Source organism: Poecilia formosa, unplaced genomic scaffold, assembly GCF_000485575.1.
Source record: "Poecilia formosa unplaced genomic scaffold, Poecilia_formosa-5.1.2 Scaffold451, whole genome shotgun sequence".
Classification (NCBI taxonomy): domain Eukaryota; kingdom Metazoa; phylum Chordata; class Actinopteri; order Cyprinodontiformes; family Poeciliidae; genus Poecilia; species Poecilia formosa.
This window is the reverse complement of record NW_006800390.1, coordinates 314,248-340,013: the sequence shown is the minus strand read 5'-3', so window position 1 is coordinate 340,013 and position 25,766 is coordinate 314,248. Positions and strand designations below refer to the sequence as shown.

Below are 25,766 nucleotides of genomic sequence, written 5' to 3'. Positions count from 1 at the left end.
TTTTTATTTGTAAAAATGTTGGAAAAACGCCTGATCTTTGTTCCGTGTCTATATTTTGTGTTTGTTTCACATGAAATCAAAATAAAAACATTGAAGTTTACAGTGGTAAAGTGACGCAATGGGAACATCTTGGGTCGTTTTAATGACATGTTCGCGACTTTTCCTCATTACTTTAATAGTTTTTTCATGTACCAGTGCAGATTTAGACCGTTGTTCGTAAAGATGTCCAGACCCAGTAGCTCCAATCTGATTATCGGCTATTTGAATGGGCCGGTTTAGGTAAAAATAGTGGAGACCTATTTTTTGCAGCGCCACGGCGCCGCCTCCGCGCCGTGCGTAAAGACGCATTAAGAATTGGCACAGCGGCTGTTAATCCAAACAGCAGTTGCTTGTGGTTACAGCTCAGCCTCTCACTGATGGCGCTCTGGGAGAAAGGACGTCAGCTGTGTTGCTTTTGCCTTTAACTTTATTTATAAAGTTGATCAGATTCTCTCCTGACGCCACGTTTTTGTTTTTGTCTTTTTTTTGTTTGTTTTTGTTTCAGTTGGTTTTTGCTGAAATGTCTCGCGTGTTGACGACACGGAGGTTATTAATGGGATTTCTCTCCCCGCTGCGTCACCTATGGACAGCTGGACACTGAGGCGTTGGGACTGAATGGATAACATGTCTCCGCAGCAGCAGCAACAGCAGGACGGCCTGAGCCGCGCCGGACAGCAGGACAACAAACGGGTGAGATTTCCAGCCTGGGGAGTTTAAAATTGAAATGTTGTGTTTGATATTGTTGGTTGTGGCGCCACTTGGCTTCCACATGAATGAGTTGTATCTGTGTGTTGGGACAGAAGGTAGGTTAGAGTTCAGGACTTTCACTAAAGTGATACCGGCATCTTCTAGGAATTGCGTTAGGGTCGACCTGGGGGGGGTAATTAGAGGTGTCAGGGTATTTGTACTTCCTGAATCTGGGTCTGACTGTTCAACAGTTTCACATTTTGTCGCCACAAACTTTAATCTATTTGATCGTGAACAAAAAATATACAATGGACCTCCTAGAGAGCACAACTGGAATAAAAATAAAATCCGAACCTTCTAAAAATGTTTATAGCTGCCTATTTTAATAGTTCAAACGCCAAATATACCGTAGTAAGCTGTCTTAGCATTAGAAGCTAATATTCACAGTCTTCCTTACAGAGCTCGGTATTTATCGTATCGTTTATCGAGATTAATTTCTTATGATGGTAATAATTTTGATTTATCGTTGTCATTATAAATTCCAAGATGTTTAAAATCCCAAAAACTCCCTATAGGGAATTGTTTTACTATTTTCTTCACTGTATGTTCAATGAAAGCACCAATAATTGAGAAAAAAGGATAAAATACAGTTACAATTTACAATTAAAATCATTAAACTGCTTCTTTAGATAATTGGTGTTTTACAAATAGGAATGTTTTTCAAGAGCAGTATTTGTGGTTTGGGGGCTCTAATTGCTGTGACACATAAAAAGAAGTAATAGTGTTGTTGCTATTTTAATCATTATTACAATAGTACCACAAAATATTGTGATAAAACTTTAAGTCCATATCGCCCACCGCTACTTTCTTGATTCCAGTTTTGGGGTTGCAGCCAATTGGCACCAAAGACAAACATCGGATGTATCAACTACTTACGTATTTTTGTTTTCCAGGTGTATGTTTTTTTTTTGTCAAATAATTGAGATAAATATGGAAAAAAAATATATTTTATTGAATAATTTGGAGTCACATCCAAGAGAAAATTCTGGGATCCACAATAGGCAGGTGTCCACTGTGACATACTTGTGAGGTGGAACCAAAACAATGCACCATTTTTCCAATTAAAATCCAATTGTTGGCATCATTTTGTTTCCTATAATAGGATGCAGATGTTGCCTCGTTATTAAAGACTTCAGAGGTTTGAGCTGTAATGAGAAAACCACATGAAAATCAGAATTTAGAGACTGATTTGAATTATATGAGTTTAATTCAGTTTTATTTAAATGTTAAATACAGTTTCAAAGCAATTTGCTTAAAAATAGGCTCAGTTTAGATCCATTTATGTAAGATCCGGTTCTGACCAATCAGAATCAGTGTCAAAAACAACTTCCTTACAGTTCAATCAGAACTTATTGATACATTTTAATAAAGTTTAAAGGTTTGCAGTGAATCCTTCCCTGTTAGTGTCAAACCTTTTTGGTTTTTCTTCCATGAGCGGCGTGATGTTTGGATAACAAACACGTTTCCTCTGAGAACTTTTCACCTTTTCCATTTCTCAGAGCATCAGGATATGTGAACTACACATAATAAATAAAGGCTTTCTATAGGATTCTACCCTGGTTGCTAAAAAGACCATTTTGGCTTCATTTGTGTTTAAATGAGAAACCATTTCAGTTTCCTGGTAGATGACATCATATTTTTATTGAAAACATTTAAAAAATTTAAATATCTTTTAGATGTTTTACTTCCTGACAGATTGATATCCAGGCCCACAGCATCATAGATCCTCTACTGTACCTTAGCTGCTTTTAAACATATCCATCCTTTGTTTCACCTAAACCCACCTGAAGTGTTTGCTGTTAAATAAAAACTGATCTAGAATCAGTTAATGTTTCTGTAGCAGAGCATCATCTACATACTGGGATATTTTTGGCTATATTTAGTTGTGAAAGCGAACATTGTGATGCTGTGGCTGGAGCGTTAGGAATGTTTCACTGCTCTGCGACCGAGTGAAACGACAGAAACGTGTGGATGTGACTGTCAGTTCAGACGATTTAGAGTTTACCCTGTATTTTCTCTGCTGATGGACTTTTTAACTCTAGAGTCATTTTTTAACTTAGAGCTCAAAAAGAGAGTCTTAACTTTATGTTTCCATGGAGACGTTTACAGCTGTGGGCAAACAAATCTGCAAATGCGTCCATTCGTCTTGTCTTACTCCTGCTTATTGAGTACTAACATGAATCCAAACTTGCAGAACTGACTCCATATTTGCAGGGTAGTTAAATTTTTTTCCTCTCTAAAACAATCAGAAATGTCACTGCTATGCTAAGGAATGTATTCATCTTTTCCACATTTTTTCACTTTAAAACTTACATGTGTTTTATTTGGATTTTACATGTTAGGCCAACACAAAGTGGTTTATGGCTGCAGAGTGTAAGAAAAAAAAAAAAATCATGGTTTATGAAAAGTGGGGCAAGTATTAGTTTTAACCATTTACATTGTGTTTATTTGTGACATAAAATCTCAATAAGACTCTTAGTGGTCATAATGTGACAAAATGTGGAAACGCTCCAGGGGGTGAACAGTTTCCCATTTCGCTGTGCATCAGTTCTGCATCAGGCGATCACCAGTAAGTGGGTTAATCTGATGTACAATGAAAGAAACTATGGTTACGTAATGGCTGTTTGTTCCCCCTGCATTAGTCTCCCAAAGCCTTTCACAATTAGATTAAATGAAACTTATTGATCCCTGTAAGGACACAAAGATAATAGGATACCAGTATGGCTGCCAGCCGCAGCTGCCGGGCTTCAGTGCAACAACGATCTGGAAATATGTAAAAGTTCAGTCAGATGACCGGATGTTTTGTCTTGCTTTTTAACTTGCTGCTGCTGTGTGAGAATTGAATTTCATGCATTATATGAAAAAAAAAAAAAAACAACAAACAATTACATAACTAATTTAACATCAAAGCGCTTAACAAAACAAACAGATACAATTTTTGTGCTATTATACTGAACCAAACCAGGTCCAATTTGAATGGAATCAATTTAATCTTCGTTGGTACGGTGCAATTGTGTCGTATTTACATCCTGTTATGCAATAATACAAATTCAGTCGATCACCTAATGCTAAGCAAATATTTCCTTTAAAGAAATCCAGCTGAGTTGTTGTCGTAGCGACAGCACCTGATCCTGGGGCGACAGTGGAGAGAAACAACAGAGTTGTTGGGAGGAGTAGCTACAGGAGAAACAGCCAAACACTGGGGCTGGCATACCTTCAATGGGAAGGAAAATGCCAATATTTCTATCAACATGTATTTATTTCAAAACCATTCCTCTCTGTTTGACTCCTGTGTTTGTTTGTTTGTCTTTAGCAGACAAAGTTTCAGAGTTACCGGCGTCAGTCCGCCCCGTCGCTGGTCATCACCAAGGCTCTCACCAGGTCCAAAACTCTGTCCAGGTACAGTCAAAGTTACCATTTCTGTCGTTTGGTTCACTTAGGCTACGTTCACTCTGCAGCCTGAAGTGACTCAATTCCGATATTTTGTCAAATCGGATTATTTTACCTTGGTCGTTCACACTTCCAACATATGCAATCTGTATTCAGATCAGCATACCTGTGGAATAGCAAACATGCAGGGATGCATGCTTATTAAGACGTGCGCAAAATTTAGAGGAGCTGTCAGTTCAGCATATGCCACAAGACAAGACAAAAAAAATAAATCAATAAATTATTTTCAGTGATAACTAGATGGACATATATGCTCTGTCAGTTTCAGTGTTTTTAAAGCAGGGGCTAGCTTTAGCTACAGTCAACTACAAACCAAGCCCCGTATAAAATTCGCCTTAATGTTATTTGATGATGGTCTGACAAGCTAACCGCTAAGTCGGGATGTCATACAGTTGTTAATACAGTGTATGAAGATTTAACTTCTACGTCATGATATGTTGGTGATTAAATAAAAGCATGTGGTATTGCCATTGTATGACAGATAACGCCGTCAGTTTTTGCTACGCATATGACGTTCTGACGGCGTAAGCTGATCTCACAAAACGGCAAACGAACTGACAGTCTTGCACATGCGCAGTAGAGGGCGCGATGACGTCACACATAGAGCACGTGCTCAGTGTTTTACCAACCGCCTTAAAGAGGGGCCCAGTGTTAGCGTAAGTAAACGTAGATGCTAGCGGTGGAGCATATGATTTTAAAGTTGTTCTCCGACCAGAGCCATCATATCCTCGTTATCGTCCGCCATTGTTGTTGTTTTTCTACCCGCTTGAGCGTATCACGACACGGGGTAGTGATGAGTATAAATGACGTTCAGGTCGGAATAATGCCGTACAGAGTCGGGTCATATTTGAAAAGATAAAATGGGTCGCATTCGAAAAAAGTACTGCCTGTGTTCAGACTGTCATGAAAAGCTCAGATCGCATTAAGAGGAAAAAAATCGGAATTGGGTCACTTCCGGCTGCAGTGTGAACGCAGCTGTAGCGTATTTGGAGGAATAAATTGCTTTCCTCTAGTAAAGGCTGCCTACAGATGTGAATTGATGTAATACGCCTTCGCTCTGATTAACACAAACACGTGCGGAGTTTGAAATGACTCATACCTTTGAGTAAAGTGTTTAAGATCCACTCTAATTGATAATCCTGCTGTTGACAAACTTATCCAAGGATCAGGCGCCTATTAATAGAGAGCAGCTTTGGACATATGGAGTGTGAAAGTGAAGAATAAGTAACCTAATTAAAATGCTCCTGCAGGGGGAGGGACACACTGCTGAACTAACCAATCAGTTAGTTCAGCAGGTTTAGAAATCTTCAGTGAAACTCTCATTATCTCCTAATTTATTATGTGAATGAGTTTAATATTAATAACAATGCTTCAAACTAATTCCTTAAACCCTATTACATATTTTTGCCTTGAACCAAAGTGCTACTAGACAATTCAGTTTATAGGTAAAGCATCAGCGTTGTTAGGACAAATAAGACCAAAGTGGATGGTTACCCATAATGCACAGCAGCAAACCTTATATTATAACATCTTGGCAAGTGTGAAGCCCGGGAGTGGAGTAGTAAGCAAAGTATTTTAGACTCCAATTCACACCACTGTTGATTAATCATAGGGTGTACTTAGTTTTGAACACATTGCTTTTCCATTTTTGCTTCATAGATTTGATTCAATTTCAAACAATTTAAGAACCTATGAAAGACCAGACTACAGTTATTTTCTGTCTTCAGATCAGAGTCGGTGGCTGCAGTATTGATTTTAAAGAGCTGATCAGAGGAGGGATTTATATGAGAAACTGAAGCAGCAGGAAGTAGGGATGCNAGTGTTTGTTACTTTCTGAAACTTTTCCATGACAATGAGTACTGTGAAATCCTCCTTTTATTCATTTTGGGGATTTTATTTCTCATTTTTTGCTCAGAACTACAGAAAATGTTCTGTAGGTTTTGTGCATCTTGTATTTGATGGTCAAGAGAAATAAAATGTTTTTTTTTTGTCTTTATTTAAACAAACTGTTTTTGTTTTTCAAACCTGATGAACAATAAATATCATATCCATCCTTTACATGTTTGATTACAAAGCATCACTTCTAGTATTTTCATCTTGTTTTGTGTAAGTATTATAGTGAAGTGCGAGGATGGATAGCGAGACTCCTGCAAAGCTATTTTCTTTGGTTTCCTGGTTTCGTTATTTATTTTTTGGGGGGAGGGAGGACGTCAAGGAAATTTTTTGTTTAGAAAAATTGGAAAAGTTGAGCAAAGGGTGAGATTCAAACATCCTCTAAATGCAACTTCTTTCAACTAATCATAGTTTGTTGAAGATCTGCTAAGTTTCAAGACAAAAGTGTTCAGAACATGTAAGTTTTGGGCCTGCAGGAAGGAAATGCCCCCTAATTTAAACGAGTTAGGTAAGCTAGTGGATAAATCTTGAGTGAGCCCTGATCTTAAAGTCAAAGTTAATTTTTATAGCATATACCGGTTGACAAAACTTTTACTTGAAGGATAAAACGATTCTTAACTTCATAAATTACAATTAAACACGACTAGACAGCTTTAAAAGTGAATAAAAAGACAAGTTGGGTATTAAAAACTGAAATACTGAGTTGGTGGAAGCAGCCATGAAGGTGTTGTTGAACAATTTGATTGTTTTATCTCCAAAAGGTAACAAAATAAGAACCTAAATGCATTTTTAAAGTCTTTATTTTAACATTAACATGCTGGTTGCAATGATATGAAGTACCGCTAATAAATCTTTCAAACTTATTGAAATATTTTCTATTTTTTTCTGTTGACATTCATGATATTAAACCTGAAAATCAGTGAAGACCCAATAATTTAAAGTACTTGATGTTCCCTCACCTGCTCATCGGGACATGAAGCTGTTTAGACTGAAAACGGGACGTTGGCCGACTCTCCGCTTTGGTTTTTAGTGTATTAACATCCAGACCGGGAAGAGGATTTAGCTTTTTAATGTCTGGAACGTTTTTATTTTTTCCATCCAGCTTAAATATATCTGAACATCTGGTGACTGGATCTCTCTTTCCTGCTCTTAAAAAAAGGCTTTCTCTGTGTTTTGGGTCATTTTGTATCATTGCTTTGAATCACCTGATAATACAAATTCTCTAGTTGCTCTCATTTGTAAACTGGCTCTGCGTCTTTAAGAGGTTTTGCCTTCAAAGTATTGAATATTATCGTTTGAACTGGTTTAACTGGCCACCAGAGATTATTGTGTGGATTTCAAATTATTAAGATCATCCAGTCAGACTCCTTTTAATCAGATATTTGCATATATTAAAACACATTTATTATTTAATGTTTTGCACCAAGATTTTGGGGATTTTGAGTATGTGAGCAGTTTTATTCATACTTTAAGCTTTTGTTTGACTTTGTTTAGGGTTTAAAGTATAAATTTTTGAACTATTTCAGCTGAAATGTTTCAGTTACTGAACATATTAAAAGTTTCTTACCAAGAAAAATAAATAATTTGGTTTTTTGTAAAGCATTAATTTCAGCTGAACCAGAACTTTCTGAAATATGTTTTTTCTTGGTGACAGGAGATTGTTTTATTTCATGTTTTGAATGTAACATTGTGATTTCACCCACTGTTTTCTTTTCACTTGTTTTTGCACACATATACCAATGCTCTGTTAAACTGGTGATCGGTTTTTATTAAGTTGTAATTTTCCTTGTTTGCTGCAGGTCCTGTGTGCCAGATGCCACTAGTAGTGCAGCCATGGAACTGGTAAATTTTTGCTTACACACACATTTATATTTTTTTTTTAGACTGGATTTTACTAGTACAGAACATTAATGTTGAAGTTTGTAACTTCCAAGTCTATAAACATCAAATTTAGAAGGTTAAGGAGTTTAGTTGCACTTCTGTTGCTCCAGTAATCACCAAAACCACAAAGATTTCCTAAAAGGAAACATACAAGTGTTAAAGAATGTTTATTTTTTATTTTATTTATTTCGAACTGGTTTTTAAAAACCAAGAACAAAATAATTGGCTTACTTTTCTGTTTAAAAAAGGAGTAGGAAGAAGTGAACACTTATTTAATCCTATCGCTTATCTCGATTTAATTCAATATATCACTTTCTGACTCATTATCAAAAATATGTAGTTAAAACCATGTTCTAATATTTATGTGCCTGTTTAATATACTGTCTGTTACACAGACAAGATGGTTACAAACTAACTCATAACAAGACAAGAAAATCTACGGATGGTAATAATGAGAATTGTAAGAAAATGGTTGTGTTGATTTTAACTTCTATTAGCCTACTTCATGTCGTGTGACAGGTTCTGGTTAAAATACTTCTACAGATCTGGCAGCTAAGACGGGATAATTTTTTATCCTGTAAAAAATGAAGTGATTTTCTGCTGATAATATCTTTAATATTAGAATTAATTTAATCTGAAACATTTAAATGTGGCAGAAACAAATAAAAACAAATAAAAACGAACAAATTGGTTTGGGGGAAAATGCTTTTTTCTGCAGATGCAGGTAAGGTTTATTTTTTACTGGTTTCATTTGACACCAGAAAGCCGTCTGGACCAAGCAGGACTTGGGACATCGATGTTGAGCTGTTTTGTTGTCACTTTAATAATTTATAAATTAATTGTATTGTTTCTCTGCTGAATAAAATGGATTAAAACATTATTTATTGTACTGCTTATTTTTTGTATTAAATCTTAATTCTTTTTCTAGCCGATCTTTGGGTTATTTACACAAAGGGCTAATTCATGTTACGAAGCAGCAGCTACATGTGAAACATCACATTTCCTTCTGACCTTTAAAGAACCTCTTGGGTCAAACTGATGCGTCAAAGGAGAAGAAGAAGAAGACGGAGGGATGTTTGGAGACATGAAGGGGGACGTGTTACTTTTCTTCGCCATGCCCAAGGCTGTTCATTACCAACAGGAGGGGAGCTAATCATTGAAGTGATCCAGTTTAACGTGGGGAATGAATACTTCTCTGTTCTTCACTTTGTGGCCTCGTTCTTCTTTAGCCCACTTTCTGGCCCACTTGTGTTTATGAAAGAAGATTGGTTTGTTTTTGTTGTTCAACCAAAGTGCAAAGCAGCTGTTTGTATTATTTTAAAACGCTTTCCGGAATATTCTAGCCATTTTAAAATGGAAACTTTTCTGATGTTGCCTTTTTACAGACTTGATCGAGTGGCCTACATTAAACGACTATAGCCTACTTCCTAATTAGTGCTGTTCATAACAGTTCCCAGAAATTTCACATTTTGTCATATTTTATCATTCAGTTCTCAGTCCAGTGGATTTTTTGTTGTCTGTACATTTCCCGTATCAAACCAGCGCTACAAGACATTGATAAATATAATCCCAGAGATTAAAATGCTGCTCTGCTCGGCAACATAAGATAATCGATTATTAATATGATTGACATTAAAGTGACTTACAGAATTATTCTTCCTTGAGTTTTTTTTAACGCTTTTTTGTGTAAATGAGCAACATGAAATATAGGAAAGGTTGTAAAGTGAAATGAAAAGATAACGGCGTGGTAGAGCCATTGTAGATGGCAAAAAATACATTTTTAGATCAATCTCAGAAAAGAAGTAAAACTAGGACATTTCTGAGGTTTAAAAGTTGAAAATTTGCCAGAAGAAACTCAGAAACTTTGAGATTAATCTCTGGGGGGGGGGAATTGGAGATTGAGAAAAAAAATGTAAATTTGAGAAATATTCTTAAAAAACTTGCAAATGTATGACCTTACTTAGAAAAAATTGCCACTTGTGGTAATATGAGTTTCAAAATTAGAAATGAAACTCAGAAATTTCCAAGTTTTTTTCTGTAAAGGTCTGAGATTAATCTAAAAAAATTTTTAGTTTTATGGAGGTTAACTCTTTTTTTCTATCTTCTATAATGCGCCTTGGTATAAAAAATATTTGTGTTATTCTTGTTTACTTTTTGACAGTCCAGGGTCTCTTCTGGCCTTTTGGCTACTTCTGATTAGGTGAACTGCCTTGTCAGTAGGTTTGTACTTTTTCTCCCTCGGACGACAGAAATTTTTAAGCTTTAAGATGTTTAATGTTTGAGAAATTGTTTTAACCTGCTTTAAATTTCTCCACAACGTTTTCCCTGACCGGTCTATGAGCACCAGAGTCCCTACAGTTATCCCTAATTTTTCCGTTTTTATTTGTAAAAATGTTGGAAAAACGCCTGATCTTTGTTCCGTGTCTATATTTTGTGTTTGTTTCACATGAAATCAAAATAAAAACATTGAAGTTTACAGTGGTAAAGTGACGCAATGGGAACATCTTGGGTCGTTTTAATGACATGTTCGCGACTTTTCCTCATTACTTTAATAGTTTTTTCATGTACCAGTGCAGATTTAGACCGTTGTTCGTAAAGATGTCCAGACCCAGTAGCTCCAATCTGATTATCGGCTATTTGAATGGGCCGGTTTAGGTAAAAATAGTGGAGACCTATTTTTTGCAGCGCCACGGCGCCGCCTCCGCGCCGTGCGTAAAGACGCATTAAGAATTGGCACAGCGGCTGTTAATCCAAACAGCAGTTGCTTGTGGTTACAGCTCAGCCTCTCACTGATGGCGCTCTGGGAGAAAGGACGTCAGCTGTGTTGCTTTTGCCTTTAACTTTATTTATAAAGTTGATCAGATTCTCTCCTGACGCCACGTTTTTGTTTTTGTCTTTTTTTTGTTTGTTTTTGTTTCAGTTGGTTTTTGCTGAAATGTCTCGCGTGTTGACGACACGGAGGTTATTAATGGGATTTCTCTCCCCGCTGCGTCACCTATGGACAGCTGGACACTGAGGCGTTGGGACTGAATGGATAACATGTCTCCGCAGCAGCAGCAGCAGCAGGACGGCCTGAGCTGCGCCGGACAGCAGGACAACAAACGGGTGAGATTTCCAGCCTGGGGAGTTTAAAATTGAAATGTTGTGTTTGATATTGTTGGTTGTGGCGCCACTTGGCTTCCACATGAATGAGTTGTATCTGTGTGTTGGGACAGAAGGTAGGTTAGAGTTCAGGACTTTCACTAAAGTGATACCGGCATCTTCTAGGAATTGCGTTAGGGTCGACCTGGGGGGGGTAATTAGAGGTGTCAGGGTATTTGTACTTCCTGAATCTGGGTCTGACTGTTCAACAGTTTCACATTTTGTCGCCACAAACTTTAATCTATTTGATCGTGAACAAAAAATATACAATGGACCTCCTAGAGAGCACAACTGGAATAAAAATAAAATCCGAACCTTCTAAAAATGTTTATAGCTGCCTATTTTAATAGTTCAAACGCCAAATATACCGTAGTAAGCTGTCTTAGCATTAGAAGCTAATATTCACAGTCTTCCTTACAGAGCTCGGTATTTATCGTATCGTTTATCGAGATTAATTTCTTATGATGGTAATAATTTTGATTTATCGTTGTCATTATAAATTCCAAGATGTTTAAAATCCCAAAAACTCCCTATAGGGAATTGTTTTACTATTTTCTTCACTGTATGTTCAATGAAAGCACCAATAATTGAGAAAAAAGGATAAAATACAGTTACAATTTACAATTAAAATCATTAAACTGCTTCTTTAGATAATTGGTGTTTTACAAATAGGAATGTTTTTCAAGAGCAGTATTTGTGGTTTGGGGGCTCTAATTGCTGTGACACATAAAAAGAAGTAATAGTGTTGTTGCTATTTTAATCATTATTACAATAGTACCACAAAATATTGTGATAAAACTTTAAGTCCATATCGCCCACCGCTACTTTCTTGATTCCAGTTTTGGGGTTGCAGCCAATTGGCACCAAAGACAAACATCGGATGTATCAACTACTTACGTATTTTTGTTTTCCAGGTGTATGTTTTTTTTTTGTCAAATAATTGAGATAAATATGGAAAAAAAATATATTTTATTGAATAATTTGGAGTCACATCCAAGAGAAAATTCTGGGATCCACAATAGGCAGGTGTCCACTGTGACATACTTGTGAGGTGGAACCAAAACAATGCACCATTTTTCCAATTAAAATCCAATTGTTGGCATCATTTTGTTTCCTATAATAGGATGCAGATGTTGCCTCGTTATTAAAGACTTCAGAGGTTTGAGCTGTAATGAGAAAACCACATGAAAATCAGAATTTAGAGACTGATTTGAATTATATGAGTTTAATTCAGTTTTATTTAAATGTTAAATACAGTTTCAAAGCAATTTGCTTAAAAATAGGCTCAGTTTAGATCCATTTATGTAAGATCCGGTTCTGACCAATCAGAATCAGTGTCAAAAACAACTTCCTTACAGTTCAATCAGAACTTATTGATACATTTTAATAAAGTTTAAAGGTTTGCAGTGAATCCTTCCCTGTTAGTGTCAAACCTTTTTGGTTTTTCTTCCATGAGCGGCGTGATGTTTGGATAACAAACACGTTTCCTCTGAGAACTTTTCACCTTTTCCATTTCTCAGAGCATCAGGATATGTGAACTACACATAATAAATAAAGGCTTTCTATAGGATTCTACCCTGGTTGCTAAAAAGACCATTTTGGCTTCATTTGTGTTTAAATGAGAAACCATTTCAGTTTCCTGGTAGATGACATCATATTTTTATTGAAAACATTTAAAAAATTTAAATATCTTTTAGATGTTTTACTTCCTGACAGATTGATATCCAGGCCCACAGCATCATAGATCCTCTACTGTACCTTAGCTGCTTTTAAACATATCCATCCTTTGTTTCACCTAAACCCACCTGAAGTGTTTGCTGTTAAATAAAAACTGATCTAGAATCAGTTAATGTTTCTGTAGCAGAGCATCATCTACATACTGGGATATTTTTGGCTATATTTAGTTGTGAAAGCGAACATTGTGATGCTGTGGCTGGAGCGTTAGGAATGTTTCACTGCTCTGCGACCGAGTGAAACGACAGAAACGTGTGGATGTGACTGTCAGTTCAGACGATTTAGAGTTTACCCTGTATTTTCTCTGCTGATGGACTTTTTAACTCTAGAGTCATTTTTTAACTTAGAGCTCAAAAAGAGAGTCTTAACTTTATGTTTCCATGGAGACGTTTACAGCTGTGGGCAAACAAATCTGCAAATGCGTCCATTCGTCTTGTCTTACTCCTGCTTATTGAGTACTAACATGAATCCAAACTTGCAGAACTGACTCCATATTTGCAGGGTAGTTAAATTTTTTTCCTCTCTAAAACAATCAGAAATGTCACTGCTATGCTAAGGAATGTATTCATCTTTTCCACATTTTTTCACTTTAAAACTTACATGTGTTTTATTTGGATTTTACATGTTAGGCCAACACAAAGTGGTTTATGGCTGCAGAGTGTAAGAAAAAAAAAAAAATCATGGTTTATGAAAAGTGGGGCAAGTATTAGTTTTAACCATTTACATTGTGTTTATTTGTGACATAAAATCTCAATAAGACTCTTAGTGGTCATAATGTGACAAAATGTGGAAACGCTCCAGGGGGTGAACAGTTTCCCATTTCGCTGTGCATCAGTTCTGCATCAGGCGATCACCAGTAAGTGGGTTAATCTGATGTACAATGAAAGAAACTATGGTTACGTAATGGCTGTTTGTTCCCCCTGCATTAGTCTCCCAAAGCCTTTCACAATTAGATTAAATGAAACTTATTGATCCCTGTAAGGACACAAAGATAATAGGATACCAGTATGGCTGCCAGCTGCAGCTGCCGGGCTTCAGTGCAGCAACGATCTGGAAATATGTAAAAGTTCAGTCAGATGACCGGATGTTTTGTCTTGCTTTTTAACTTGCTGCTGCTGTGTGAGAATTGAATTTCATGCATTATATGAAAAAAAAAACATCACAACAAGCCATTGCATGAGTAATTTAACATCAAAGCGCTTAACAAAACAAACAGATACAATTTTTGTGCTATTATATGGAACCAAACCAGGTCCAATTTGAATGGAATCAGTTTAATCTTCGTTGGTATGGTGCAATTGTGTCGTATTTACATTCTGTTATGTAATAATACAAATTCAGTCGATCACCTAATGCTAAACAAATATTTCCTTTAAAGAAATCCAGCTGAGTTGTTGTCGTAGCGACAGCACCTGATCCTGGGGCGACAGTAGAGAGAAACAACAGAGTTGTTGGGAGGAGTAGCTACAGGAGAAACAGCCAAACACTGGGGCTGGCATACCTTCAATGGGAAGAAAAATGCCAATATTTCTATCAACATGTATTTATTTCAAAACCATTCCTCTCTGTTTGACTCCTGTGTTTGTTTGTTTGTTTTTAGCGGACAAAGTTTCAGAGTTACCGGCGTCAGTCCGCCCCGTCGCTGGTCATCACCAAGGCTCTCACCAGGTCCAAAACTCTGTCCAGGTACCGTCAAAGTTACCATTTCTGTCGTTTGGTTCACTTAGGCTACGTTCACTCTGCATCCTGAAGTGACTCAATTCCGATATTTTGTCAAATCGGATTATTTTGCCTTGGTCGTTCACACTTCCAACATATGCGATCTGTATTCAGATCAGCATACCTGTGGAATAGCAAACATGCAGGGATGCATGCTTATTAAGACGTGCGCAAAATTTAGAGGAGCTGTCAGTTCAGCATATGCCACAAGACACGACAAAAAAAATAAGTCAATAAATTATTTTCAGTGATAACTAGATGGACATATATGCTCTGTCGTAGTTTCAGTGTTTTTAAACCAAGGGCTAGCTTTAGCTACAGTCAACTACAAACCAAGCCCCGTATAAAACTCGCCTTAATGTTATTTGATGATGGTCTGACAAGCTAACCGCTAAGTCGGGATGTCATACAGTTGTTAATACAGTGTATGACATCCCGAGTGACGGTTTAACTTCTACGTCATGATATGTTGGTGATTAAATAAAAGCATGTGGTATTGCCATTGTATGACGGATAACGCCGTCAGTTTTTGCTACGCATATGACGTTCTGACGGCGTAAGCTGATCTCACAAAACGGCAAACGAACTGACAGTCTTGCACATGTGCAGTAGAGGGCGCGATGACGTCACACATAGAGCGCGTGCTCAGTGTTTTTCCAACCGCCTTAAAGGGGTGCCCAGTGTTAGCGTAAGTAAACGTAGATGCTAGCGGTGGAGCATATGATTTTAAAGTTGTTCTCCGACCAGAGCCATCATATCCTCGTTATCGTCCGCCATTGTTGTTGTTTTTCTACCCGCTTGAGCGTATCACGACACGGGGTAGTGATGAGTATAAATGACGTTCAGGTCGGAAGAGTGCCGTACAGAGTCGGGTCATATTTGAAAAGATAAAATGGGTCGCATTCGAAAAAAGTACTGCCTGTGTTCAGACTGTCATGAAAAGCTCAGATCGCATTAAGAGGGAAAAAATCGGAATTGGGTCACTTCCGGCTGCAGTGTGAACGCAGCTGTAGCGTATTTGGAGGAATAAATTGCTTTCCTCTAGTAAAGGCTGCCTACAGATGTGAATTGATGTAATACGCCTTCGCTCTGATTAACACAAACACGTGCGGAGTTTGAAATGACTCATACCTTTGAGTAAAGTGTTTAAGATCCACTCTAATTGATAATCCTGCTGTTGACAAACTTATCCAAGGATCAGGCGCCTATTAATAGAGAGCAGCTTTGGACATATGGAGTGTGAAAGTGAAGAATAAGTAACCTAATTAAAATGCTCCTGCAGGGGGAGGGACACACCAATCAGTTAGTTCAGCAGGTTTAGAAATCTTCAATGAAACTCTCATTATATCCTAATTTATTATGTGAATGAGTTTAATATTAATAACAATGCTTCAGACTAATTCCTTAAACCCTATTACATATTTTTGCCTTGAACCAAAGTGCTACTAGACAATTCAGTTTATAGGTAAGGCATCAGCGTTGTTAGGACAAATAAGACCAAAGTGGATGGTTACCCATAATGCACAGCAGCAAACCTTATATTATAACATCTTGGCAAGTGTGAAGCCCGGGAGTGGAGTAGTAAGCAAAGTATTTTAGACTCCAATTCACATCACTGTTGATTAATCATAGGGTGTACTTAGTTTTGAACACATTGCTTTTCCATTTTTGCGTCGTAAATTTGATTCAGTTTCAAATAATTTAAGAACCTATGAAAGACCAGACTACAGTTATTTTCTGTCTTCGGATCAGAGTCGGTGGCTGCAGTATTGATTTTAAAGAGCTGATCAGAGGAGGGATTTATATGAGAAACTGAAGCAGCAGGAAGTAGGGATGCAACGATTTATCGGCGCCGATGTTCTTCATTTTGGGAGATCGTTATCGGCTGATACTCACACATGAAGATAAGAATGTACCTCGGCAAAGGTCTTGAAATCAACCACCTTCCTCTTTTGCTCTCTAGTGAGAGGTTTGACCTCTAACCCCGCCCACCAGGACACGCCTGCACATTGTTACCAACTCAGTGACTATCTGGTTATATTTAGCAAAATTTCAGACAAAAAAAAAAAGGTTTTGGGCAAAATCGGAATCGGCAGGTCAGGTTAAAGATCGGTGATTGGTGAACGGTTCACCTCCAGCAGGAAGAACTCACTTTCTCCACAGTTCATGAGGGGACTTCCTGTTTGTTCTCATTCCAGAGAGAGCGTCTCGGTCCCCGTGTGCCCAGAAACCTGTCCACTGGTCCAGTCCTTCCTGACCAGCTCCGAAAGGTTCTTCCTTCTCTATGGACACGCTCAGCTGAAGACGGGCATGCAGACCCAGGACCGGCACCTCTTCCTCTTCAGCGACATTCTGGTGATCGCCAAAGCCAAGTGAGCACCAGTAACTAGTGTGCCTTTTTCATGTGTTTTGTGGCATCGATCATCAGCATGTGTGATATCTGCGTCTCCAGGTCAGCCAACAACTTCAAGCAGAAAGTCCAGGTGCGCGTGTGTGAGACGTGGACGGCGGGCTGTATGGACGAGGTGTGTGAGGGAAGCACAAACCCGGAGCGGAGCTTCGTCATGGGCTGGCCCACCTGGAACTGCGTGGCTCTGTTTAGGTAACACACATTTACAGCGAAAACCAAAAATCCAAACGTTTATGGTGTCAACACGGATTCCGTAGACGATGACAAACAGAGGAGCTCATCAGAATTTGGGCCTGAGCTGCACAGGTCAGAGGAGGCTGTGTTTACATTTCAACAGATGAAATATGCTGGCGATGCTGCAAAGCGCACCTTAAATGTCGATGAAACACAGAGCAGACAGGATGAAGAATGAACACATTGCAGCCTATTAAACTACAAATAACCCAGCTGGGAAGAGAACCGCCTGTTCTGATGACAGAACAGAACCGGACTGCTGTCCAGAACGGTCCATAAAGGTCCTGTTAGGGTTACAAACGCCTCACAACAGCCCTCAAAATCAGACGTGCTTGTGGCATCATGTTTCTGTTCTTTATGTCACAATTTTTCTTCCGTAGATGAGGCCCTAATCTTTAGAATTCTAATTTGATCTCAATCTATGTCAAAGTTCAAATAAATGTTATTTGACTGTCCAGACTGTCCCAAAAAGTTTTGGTAGTTTTAAGATTAGATTTATCTGATTATGTTTAAACAATTTAAGCAATTTTGCTTCTAAGAAGAAAGTCTGAATTGTGGCCCAAACTCTCTTCTGTAGGAAGGTAAACAGCATCACAATAAAAAATGTTAACATGATGTAAAAAGAGCAAAGATTTTACTTTTTTTTAAGTTCAATGACAGGCGGTTTTTCTGTATGAACATTTCTGTTCATGTGGAATTAAATGTTTCACATGTTTTATTCTTAATTTTTCTATTGAGAAACTGAAGAAATTCCTGTTTTTTTACATTTTATAAATCTGAGAAAAATCACAATTTTCTGTTTATTCAGCTGACATATTTTTAAAATTCAGCATATTATGAAAAATGTAACTTGATGTTATTTTCTCTTTTCTCTTTGTGATAAAAGAGAACATCCCATTTATATTGACTCGTTAATCGAGGACTAACATTCCTGGTTAATGCGGTTCTTAATTATCACCTGAATGTCAAGTTTATTTTGAGCTCTTCATAATTTTCAACAGGGTTTGTTAATATTTGTGTTTAAGCTGTTAATGCTCTTCATGCTTCCTTCTAGCTCAGCTGAACAGAAGGAGAGATGGCTTTCCCTCCTCAAGAGGTGAAATACTTTTACTGAGCATTGATTGAGCTTTTATATATCAGCAGGTTTGATCAGGTTTTTAATTGATTTGTTTTTTTGCCTCTGCAGTCGGATAAAAGAAGAGAAAGAGAAGGAGGAGCCGAAGACGATTCCTCTGAGAGTTTACGGGAAGGGGCTGAACACTTTTGCCGTCGTGAGTTTGAACGTAACGCCTCAACGATCCTGTCTCAGTACGCTGATCCTCTCCTGACCTCTGACCCCTCTGATCAGACCAAGACACTTCCTGTCAGCAACTGGGACTCGGCCAATGAGGTGATCCGCCTGGCACTGCAGCAGTTCGGCATCATAGTGAGTAAAGTTAGAGATGCTGATCAGCCCAATCCTTCTGTCTGTCTGTCTGGCTGCAGACAGACAGAAGGATTTTTTTTTTTTGTTTGTTGTTGTTGGACCTTAAACCTCTCACTGTTTATGTGTCGTTGTCAGGGAAACGTCAAAGACTTCCAGCTGTGGGTCGTCTCCAAGAGGGACAACACACCGTACCCTCTGATTGGTGAGCTACACACTCATTCAGCTCCTTTACTCTGCAACAGATTTCAGGTTTCAATAACTCCATCATAAATCATTTTTAAAGCCACCATGAAACATAACAAAAAATGATATATTTTATAGAGTTGTAGAGCTAAATTAAGCCAATGGTCCAGATAACTGCTGATAATTTACAACTGGCGATTATGGATGCAAAATCTGGCTGGCTCACCAGCGACGGCTGTATTAGCAGGTTTTTAGCAGCATCGTTGAGTCAAAACGTAATGACGTCTTCGTGCCACTCAAACTGTTTCCTGACAGAAAAGTCAAGCAAGATTCAAGAAAATTAAAAAACTGTGATCAGCATATTAGTTACACTACAAAAACATAAAATCTTAAGAGTATTTTTTTTTCTCGTTTCTAGTGCAAATTTCTTAGTACACTTGAAATAAGACAAAACTAACGTATAGATAACCTTTCACCAAGATATAGGAGTTTGTTTTAAGTAAATAATTTCTTAAAATGGATGATAAAGTGTGAATTATTTCACTTATAACATGGGAAAAATATCTTGAGTAATTTTTCATCAATACGAAGGATTTAGAGTTAAAATAAGCTCCTATATCTTTTTGAAATGTTACTTGTAAGTTGTTTTGTCTTATTTCAAGTGTACTAAGGAATGTGCATTAAGTTTGGTAAGATTCAGTTTTGCAGTGTAGTTTGTCGTCTCCTCAGGTCATGAGTTTCCCTTCAGCATCCAGATGAGTCACGTGAAAAGCTCAGCGGTTCAGGGAGGAGGCTGCCGGGACGCCGCAGCGCCCCCTGCTGACCGACAGATGGCCATGCAGGTGGAGCAGATGCAGGTGTACAAGCAGTGTCAGTTCATCCTGAAGCCCCGCCCTGCAGAACCCCCTCAGCACCACCCGCCCACAGGTACGCCGTGTTTCTCCACTTCCTCCCGGCGTTTTGTAGAAACCAGAACAACGTTGAGGATCCTCTCTGGAACGTTTCAGATTTCTCCCAGAAGTCGTTCAGAAGGCGGCGTTCGCTCGTGGGTTGGGCCTTCTGGAGAGGATCGGCGTCTCACCTGAACGAGCCAGCGCCCGCCGGAGACGCTCCGGGTCGCCTGTTTGGCCGGCCGCTCAGCTCCGTCTGCGTGGACAACGCTCTGCCCAAGCCAGTCATGGTGAGCGGAGGCCAACACACACACACAGTGGAAAACTCCTCCTATAGCACTGAAGAATGTTTAGACATCCAACCTTTAAGTTGAGCTAATTTTATTCACTAATAGGACCAAAGTTGTTTCACACATTCATCACATTGAGTAGTGGGTGATTGGAGGCTTTTTTTCCTCTTCAATTCAACAAGAATGATTATATTTAGTGAAACATGTCTTTGTATTTGGTTATAAAATGTAAAGTTCATCTTGTAAAGTAAAGTTTTGCTTTATTTCTCACATTGAACATTGACCGACGTCTCTTCTTATACTCATTCAGGTGCTGGTCATGAAATTGGAATATTATGGAAAAGTTGATTTCTGTCAGTAATTCCAATTAATCATTACACATATTTCAAATATTTATTTATTGTAAGGTTGATTAGAATGAAAACCCTAAATATAACTTGCAGAACTAAACTGAGACCATTTAACTAAAGATGTTTGCTAATTAGTTAATTAGCTTATTAAATTCCTAAAATGTGTATTTTTGTTAGACTTCATAATGAATATTTTTATTTAATTTGAAATATTTGATGTTGCAAACCTCTATGTGCAACATATTTGTTGTTGTAAATCAGATTTTTATGAACAGTAATCAAAGTTGTGGCTGTTTTCAGGACATGCTGCTGTTCCTGTACCATGAGGGCTGCTGGACCCGCGGGATATTCCGCAGGTCGGCCGGGGCGCGGGCCGTCAGAGAGCTCCGGGAGTCTCTGGACGGCGGAGACTCTGAGCTTCCTCTCACCAAAGAGCACGTCTTCATCATCGCCGGAGTCTTCAAGGTACAGAAATACTCACAACTCTTTCACTAACAACAACAAACCTGGATTTGTTAGATAGAAATTATAGGAGGTAGATTTGTGTCGTATCTCAATTGTTTTTAAACACAATCCTTCGGTAAGCTAGGATTACCGAAGCACAAAGCATCACGCTTTGTGCTCATTTCAAAGGAAATAAATGGTTGTTTACATGCAGTACCTTACGGACCACTAGGGGGCGCCTATGGACCAAAGTTAGAGAAAGACTGGTTTGGTGTGTGCATGGGAGAGTCTACACTAGTTGTCATTCCTCTGAGTAATACTTTGTTTTTCAGGATTTCCTGCGCAGAATCCCAGGCAGCTTATTGGGCTGTGAAGTCTATGAGGAATGGATGGATGTGTTGGAGGAAGAGGATGATGAGGAAGAACAGGTCCAAGACGTGAAGAGGTAACTGCTCCTCCATGTTTGAACTGAGACTCAAACTCAGAGTGACGGTTTTATCTGCTCTCTGCAGGATGATCAGTCGGCTGGCTAAGGAGAACGCGTTGCTGCTGCGCCACCTGCTGGCTGTGCTCCACGCCGTCCAGACCAACGCTCAGGAGAACCAGATGACGTCCTTCAATCTGTCCGTGTGCATCGCCCCCAGTTTGCTGTGGCCCCCCGGAGAGCCCTGCAGTCCGGAGACGGAGGGACAAAAAACTAAAAAGGTGAGATCTGGATTTTATGAGAATTTGGACTAACAATGCAGCTAGTTTGGTTTGTGGAGCTGCAATCTGGAGAAACTTTGAGTTTTCTAAACCACAGCAGGCTTTCAGAGGCTGAAAGGTTTAAATGTAGAAGTTTGACTTTTTCAAATGTAGGTTAATCTTCTTAAAAATGTCAGAAATGCCTTTTATCCATTGTTGGTTTCAAAGGTTTTATTTTCTCTCCTCCTGTGCTGCAGGTGTGTGAGCTGGTCAGGTTCATGATCGATCACTGTGAGCAGATCCTGGGGCAGGAGCCGTCCGCCATGTTCGGGGGGTTGCCACGGAGACACAGCAGCGAGGAGAGCGCCTCAGGTAGAAACGTTTTAAATTAACTGTGACGTAAGCTGAAAGTGTGATTCATAGTTAGCTTACCGTGTTTAGAAATAATGGCTTAAAACTGGGCCAATAAATAGAAAACAACTTATATGATCAGAGGAAGCAAAGTGTCAAGTTTATGAGTGATTTGATTCTTTTGAACGGCTTTTGTTCAAAAGAATCAAATCACTTATGAACGATCTAAACCTGTCCAATTTGTTACAAGTCATTGTCAACATTTTTTCCAAGGTTCTCTTCAGCTGTCTGACCGTCTAACAGGCAGCTTGGTTGGTGCAGTCAGTGAAGTGCTGAGCTTTGAATCCGGTGATTGTGGGTTCAAACCTGGTTTTTTGCAAAAATCAGAGAAAATTAAAAATCAGCAGTATCAGCAAAAAACTCTGAAATCGGTGCATTTCTGGAGTAAAAATAGATTGATTAAAAAAAACAGTTAAACAGGAAAAGCATATTTTTACACCAAGACATTTACCACAACCAGGGTTTGAACCCACAATCACTGGATTCAAAGCTCAGCACTTCACTGACTGCACCAGCCCATCTGCTCTACAGACACCGGTTTGTCTCTTCAGACTGTCAGAAAGAGAAAAGGTTGATGATTTGTAATAAGTTGGACAGGTTCTACTTCAGTACACCTCAGATAATTATATACTTGTTGCACATAATCTAATTAAACCAGTCATCCCAGATGTGATTGTGCAGGTCGTCACACCTGTAGACTGAGAACCATTAATTAAACTTTGCTATCATATCTGACACATATCTGCTTTCAGGCTGAAAATATGTTTTCTCAAATTATGGCAGAAAAATTCCCCCATAAATATCATGTTTCCTGAGTTATTTACTCCCAGCTCTCTTGTGGTTGCAGAGTCCTGGGTTTACCCTCTGACCGATTCGTCCTACGACAGTTTGGAGAACGAGTTGGACGACAGCAGCGGAGGTTCTCCGGGTTTCTGCAGACGGCCTCTTCGACCCAAAGCCCTGCAGAGCAGCCTGGACTCCATCTTGACGTTCAGCGACTACGACCAGGACGCAGAAACCCCGGCTGCTGAGACGTCGCCCTCCCTGGAAGCTTGTCGCTCCCAGAGGCGCCGCCGCTCCGAGCCAGCTATAGCTTACGCTGCCAGGTTCTGTCCCTACATGTCTGCTGGTGAGGAGGAAGAGGAGGAGCTGGGTGGAAGGTCAAACAGAGGTGGCGACATGACGGGTGTAGTCAGTTTGTCCACTCTGTCGTCTCCGGATCCCACCAACTCAAACCTGGCCAAACCGACGCATCTTCAGGCTGTGTCTTCTAAAGAGGCTCTCCACAAGGGGGCGCTGAAAGGCTGCATGGGCCTCCACCCTAACTCCTGGCTGAAGAAGGACAGGAGGCTTTCGCTGACTCAGCAAGAGAGTTTGGAGGAGGAGGAGAAGCGGGCGGTGAGGAGAAACTGAGCATCAATGTCTTCAGCTTCATTTCCATCAACACACCTGAACCTCATGATGCGTTTCAGGTGGAGTTACGGATATTTTAGTGCATCATAAGAGTATTGTGAATATGTGGGATGGCTCTTAGGATGCACTCAAATATCCGAGACCCTCCCTAAGGTGGCACGCCACCTGAAACGCATCATGAGATTCAAGTGTGTTGATTCAAAGGAAACAAGCCTGACAACAAACTAAAACTGCCCTAATAAATTGAGTCTGCATTTACTAAACTTGACTGTTTGATTTACCACTTAGAAAGCAGAAACACACAAGAGAACATGCCAGATGTTTGTTAATCAATCAGAAAATACTACAAAATCATACATACTAGCCTAAACTCACACAAACCAATAATGAAAACATCTTAAGGTTCACATGACAACCAATTCTACTTAGTTTGGTGACACACAAAACATAAACATGGAGAAAAGCAGATTAGATTTACAATCTCTGATGCTGCACTTTGCACTGCAAAAACAAAATCTAATCAAGGATTTTGATTTTACTTTCAAATGTCACACAGACAAACAACTGGTTCACTTCAAACTACTGAAAAGTTTCCTCCAATTCAAACATAAATTATCCAACAATCATTAATCATCTAAAGACAACAATGCTACCAATTGAGCCGCTCTGTCTAATTCAGATTTCTCTCTCAACTTGTAACAAACTGGAAATATAAACTACACCAACACTTTTCATTTGTATCAACCTTCTTACTAATCAAAAGCTACCAAAGTCACCAAAGAAAATACAAACTCTTCCATTAAATTTGAAAACCAAAGCGCTACACGAAGCCACATCTACGTTAACCACAGTTTGCTAACTCTAAACCCTACAAATGGCATGTTCTCTTGTCTTACCTGCTTTGAAGAATGACTAAGAGAAACTGCCCTCTGTCTCATTTTTACACCTGAGGAAGACAAAAAACATGAACCACTATTTCAGTCAAATAATTACTCTCCTCTCTACTATGAAAAATAAAAGATGCTTTTATTTGAAACATCCTGAAAGCCTGTGAATGATTAACCTCCCTCTGCCTACAGGGTGGAGCAACTAAACCAACCTGCAACAGCCAAGCTAAACCCAAAACGTCCCGCCGAGGCTCAAAGGACGCAGGAGACAAAGGGAACATCCAAAACCCGCAGCAGGACTCGCCCTCCACCCCGTCCCTGCTCCACCGGACCCCAGGCGGCCTTCGCTTTCCCAAACCCGCCAGGCCGCCAGAATCTTCGCTGACGGTTCAGATGGGCAACATGCTCAGCAACCCTGGAGGCAACGTCAACGTAAAGAGGAGCGAAGCTCCGTTCTTCTACAAGCCCGGCAGACCCGCTCTGTCCCTGTTCAGACAGCCCAAAACTCCAACGGCAGAGGACTGCAGCAGCCGGCTGACTCGGCGCCGAGGTTCAGAACCAGAGCGACGGATCGCCGATCAGGCCTCCGCCTTGACCCGGACCAGGCTGCCCAGCGACCCGGGTCTGAAGCCGACCCATGCAGATCAGCACGCCCGTTTCTGCCTGTCGCCCTGCGCCACCAAGGCAGTGAGGGACTACTACTCCTCCCACCCGCTCAGCAACCCTCAGAGCAGCCAGGAGGTGGCGCTGGCGCTGGCGGAGGGCCAGCGGGAGTGGCTGAAGAGGTGCAGCGACGGCACGGCGGAGCCCGATCTGGAGCAGCTTCTGTTTGCTGAAGAGTCTTACGTTTGAAATTCATCAACAGCATCTGCCGTACATTATTCATCTAAATAAACATTAGAATTAGTCTAATCATCTTCTGCTAACAAGTAAGACAAGTTTCAGCTCTTAGTTTCGGTTGCTTAGTGCCTTTGAGTTTAAGATTGTGATACCAGTGGGTAGTTTTCCATCTTTATAGATGACTTTAAAAATACCTGCTGTTGCCTTCCTTTATCAAAAACTAAACTTATAATTGGACTGAAAAGTAGTTTTACACATTGGACTGATAACTTTAGCAGCAAGGTTTCATTTTTTGCCAAATTACAACCATAAACTAGAAATATTTTAGTTCTCTCATTTAAAAATTATTACACTGACGTTAAGACTGAGTTGAATATTTCTACATAAGGGCAACATTATGAAATACTTAAAAAAGATTTTTGCTGTGGATACATGTCCAGTTCGTGACGGCCATTTCTCCTTACATGCTCTATGTTGCCAATGTTGCAGTTTTAAAACTAAGCACAGTAAAAACGTTAAATTAGCTAAGCTAAAAGGAAAACTCTGATTCAGAAATTGCTTGTTAGAAAGGTGATTTTTTTATTTCAGTTTTTATACATGGTGTGTTCTAGTCCTGTACAGTCTGATAAAATAGATCTATTTAGGACTAATTTAATATTAAGGCAATTTTTTTTTTTTTTTTTTTTTTTTTTTTTTTTTT

The 25,766-nt window shown here is 39.3% G+C and overlaps 1 protein-coding gene across 3 annotated transcripts; it reads left to right on the top strand.

The window, feature by feature from the left end:
* Positions 1-374: 374 nt before the first annotated feature.
* Positions 375-25,747, top strand: LOC103155848 (rho GTPase-activating protein 20). Of its 3 annotated transcripts, XM_007577721.2 has the most exons (17): positions 6,795-7,971; positions 10,931-11,115; positions 14,486-14,571; positions 16,803-16,976; positions 17,057-17,206; positions 18,303-18,344; positions 18,435-18,519; positions 18,597-18,674; positions 18,810-18,876; positions 19,587-19,784; positions 19,865-20,037; positions 20,688-20,852; positions 21,164-21,276; positions 21,344-21,536; positions 21,773-21,887; positions 22,774-23,324; positions 24,419-25,747. In XM_007577721.2, exons 2-17 carry the CDS (start codon positions 11,041-11,043, stop codon positions 25,076-25,078), a joined length of 2,925 nt encoding a protein of 974 aa, XP_007577783.1. In that variant the 5' UTR covers positions 6,795-7,971; positions 10,931-11,040; the 3' UTR covers positions 25,079-25,747. The 3 variants fall into 3 exon arrangements, with proteins under 3 accessions (XP_016519366.1, XP_007577783.1, XP_016519367.1); XM_016663880.1 differs by lacking the exons at positions 6,795-7,971; positions 10,931-11,115 and adding an exon at positions 375-729; XM_016663881.1 differs by lacking the exons at positions 6,795-7,971; positions 10,931-11,115; positions 14,486-14,571 and adding an exon at positions 15,205-15,292.
* The last annotated feature ends 19 nt before the right edge of the window (positions 25,748-25,766 follow it).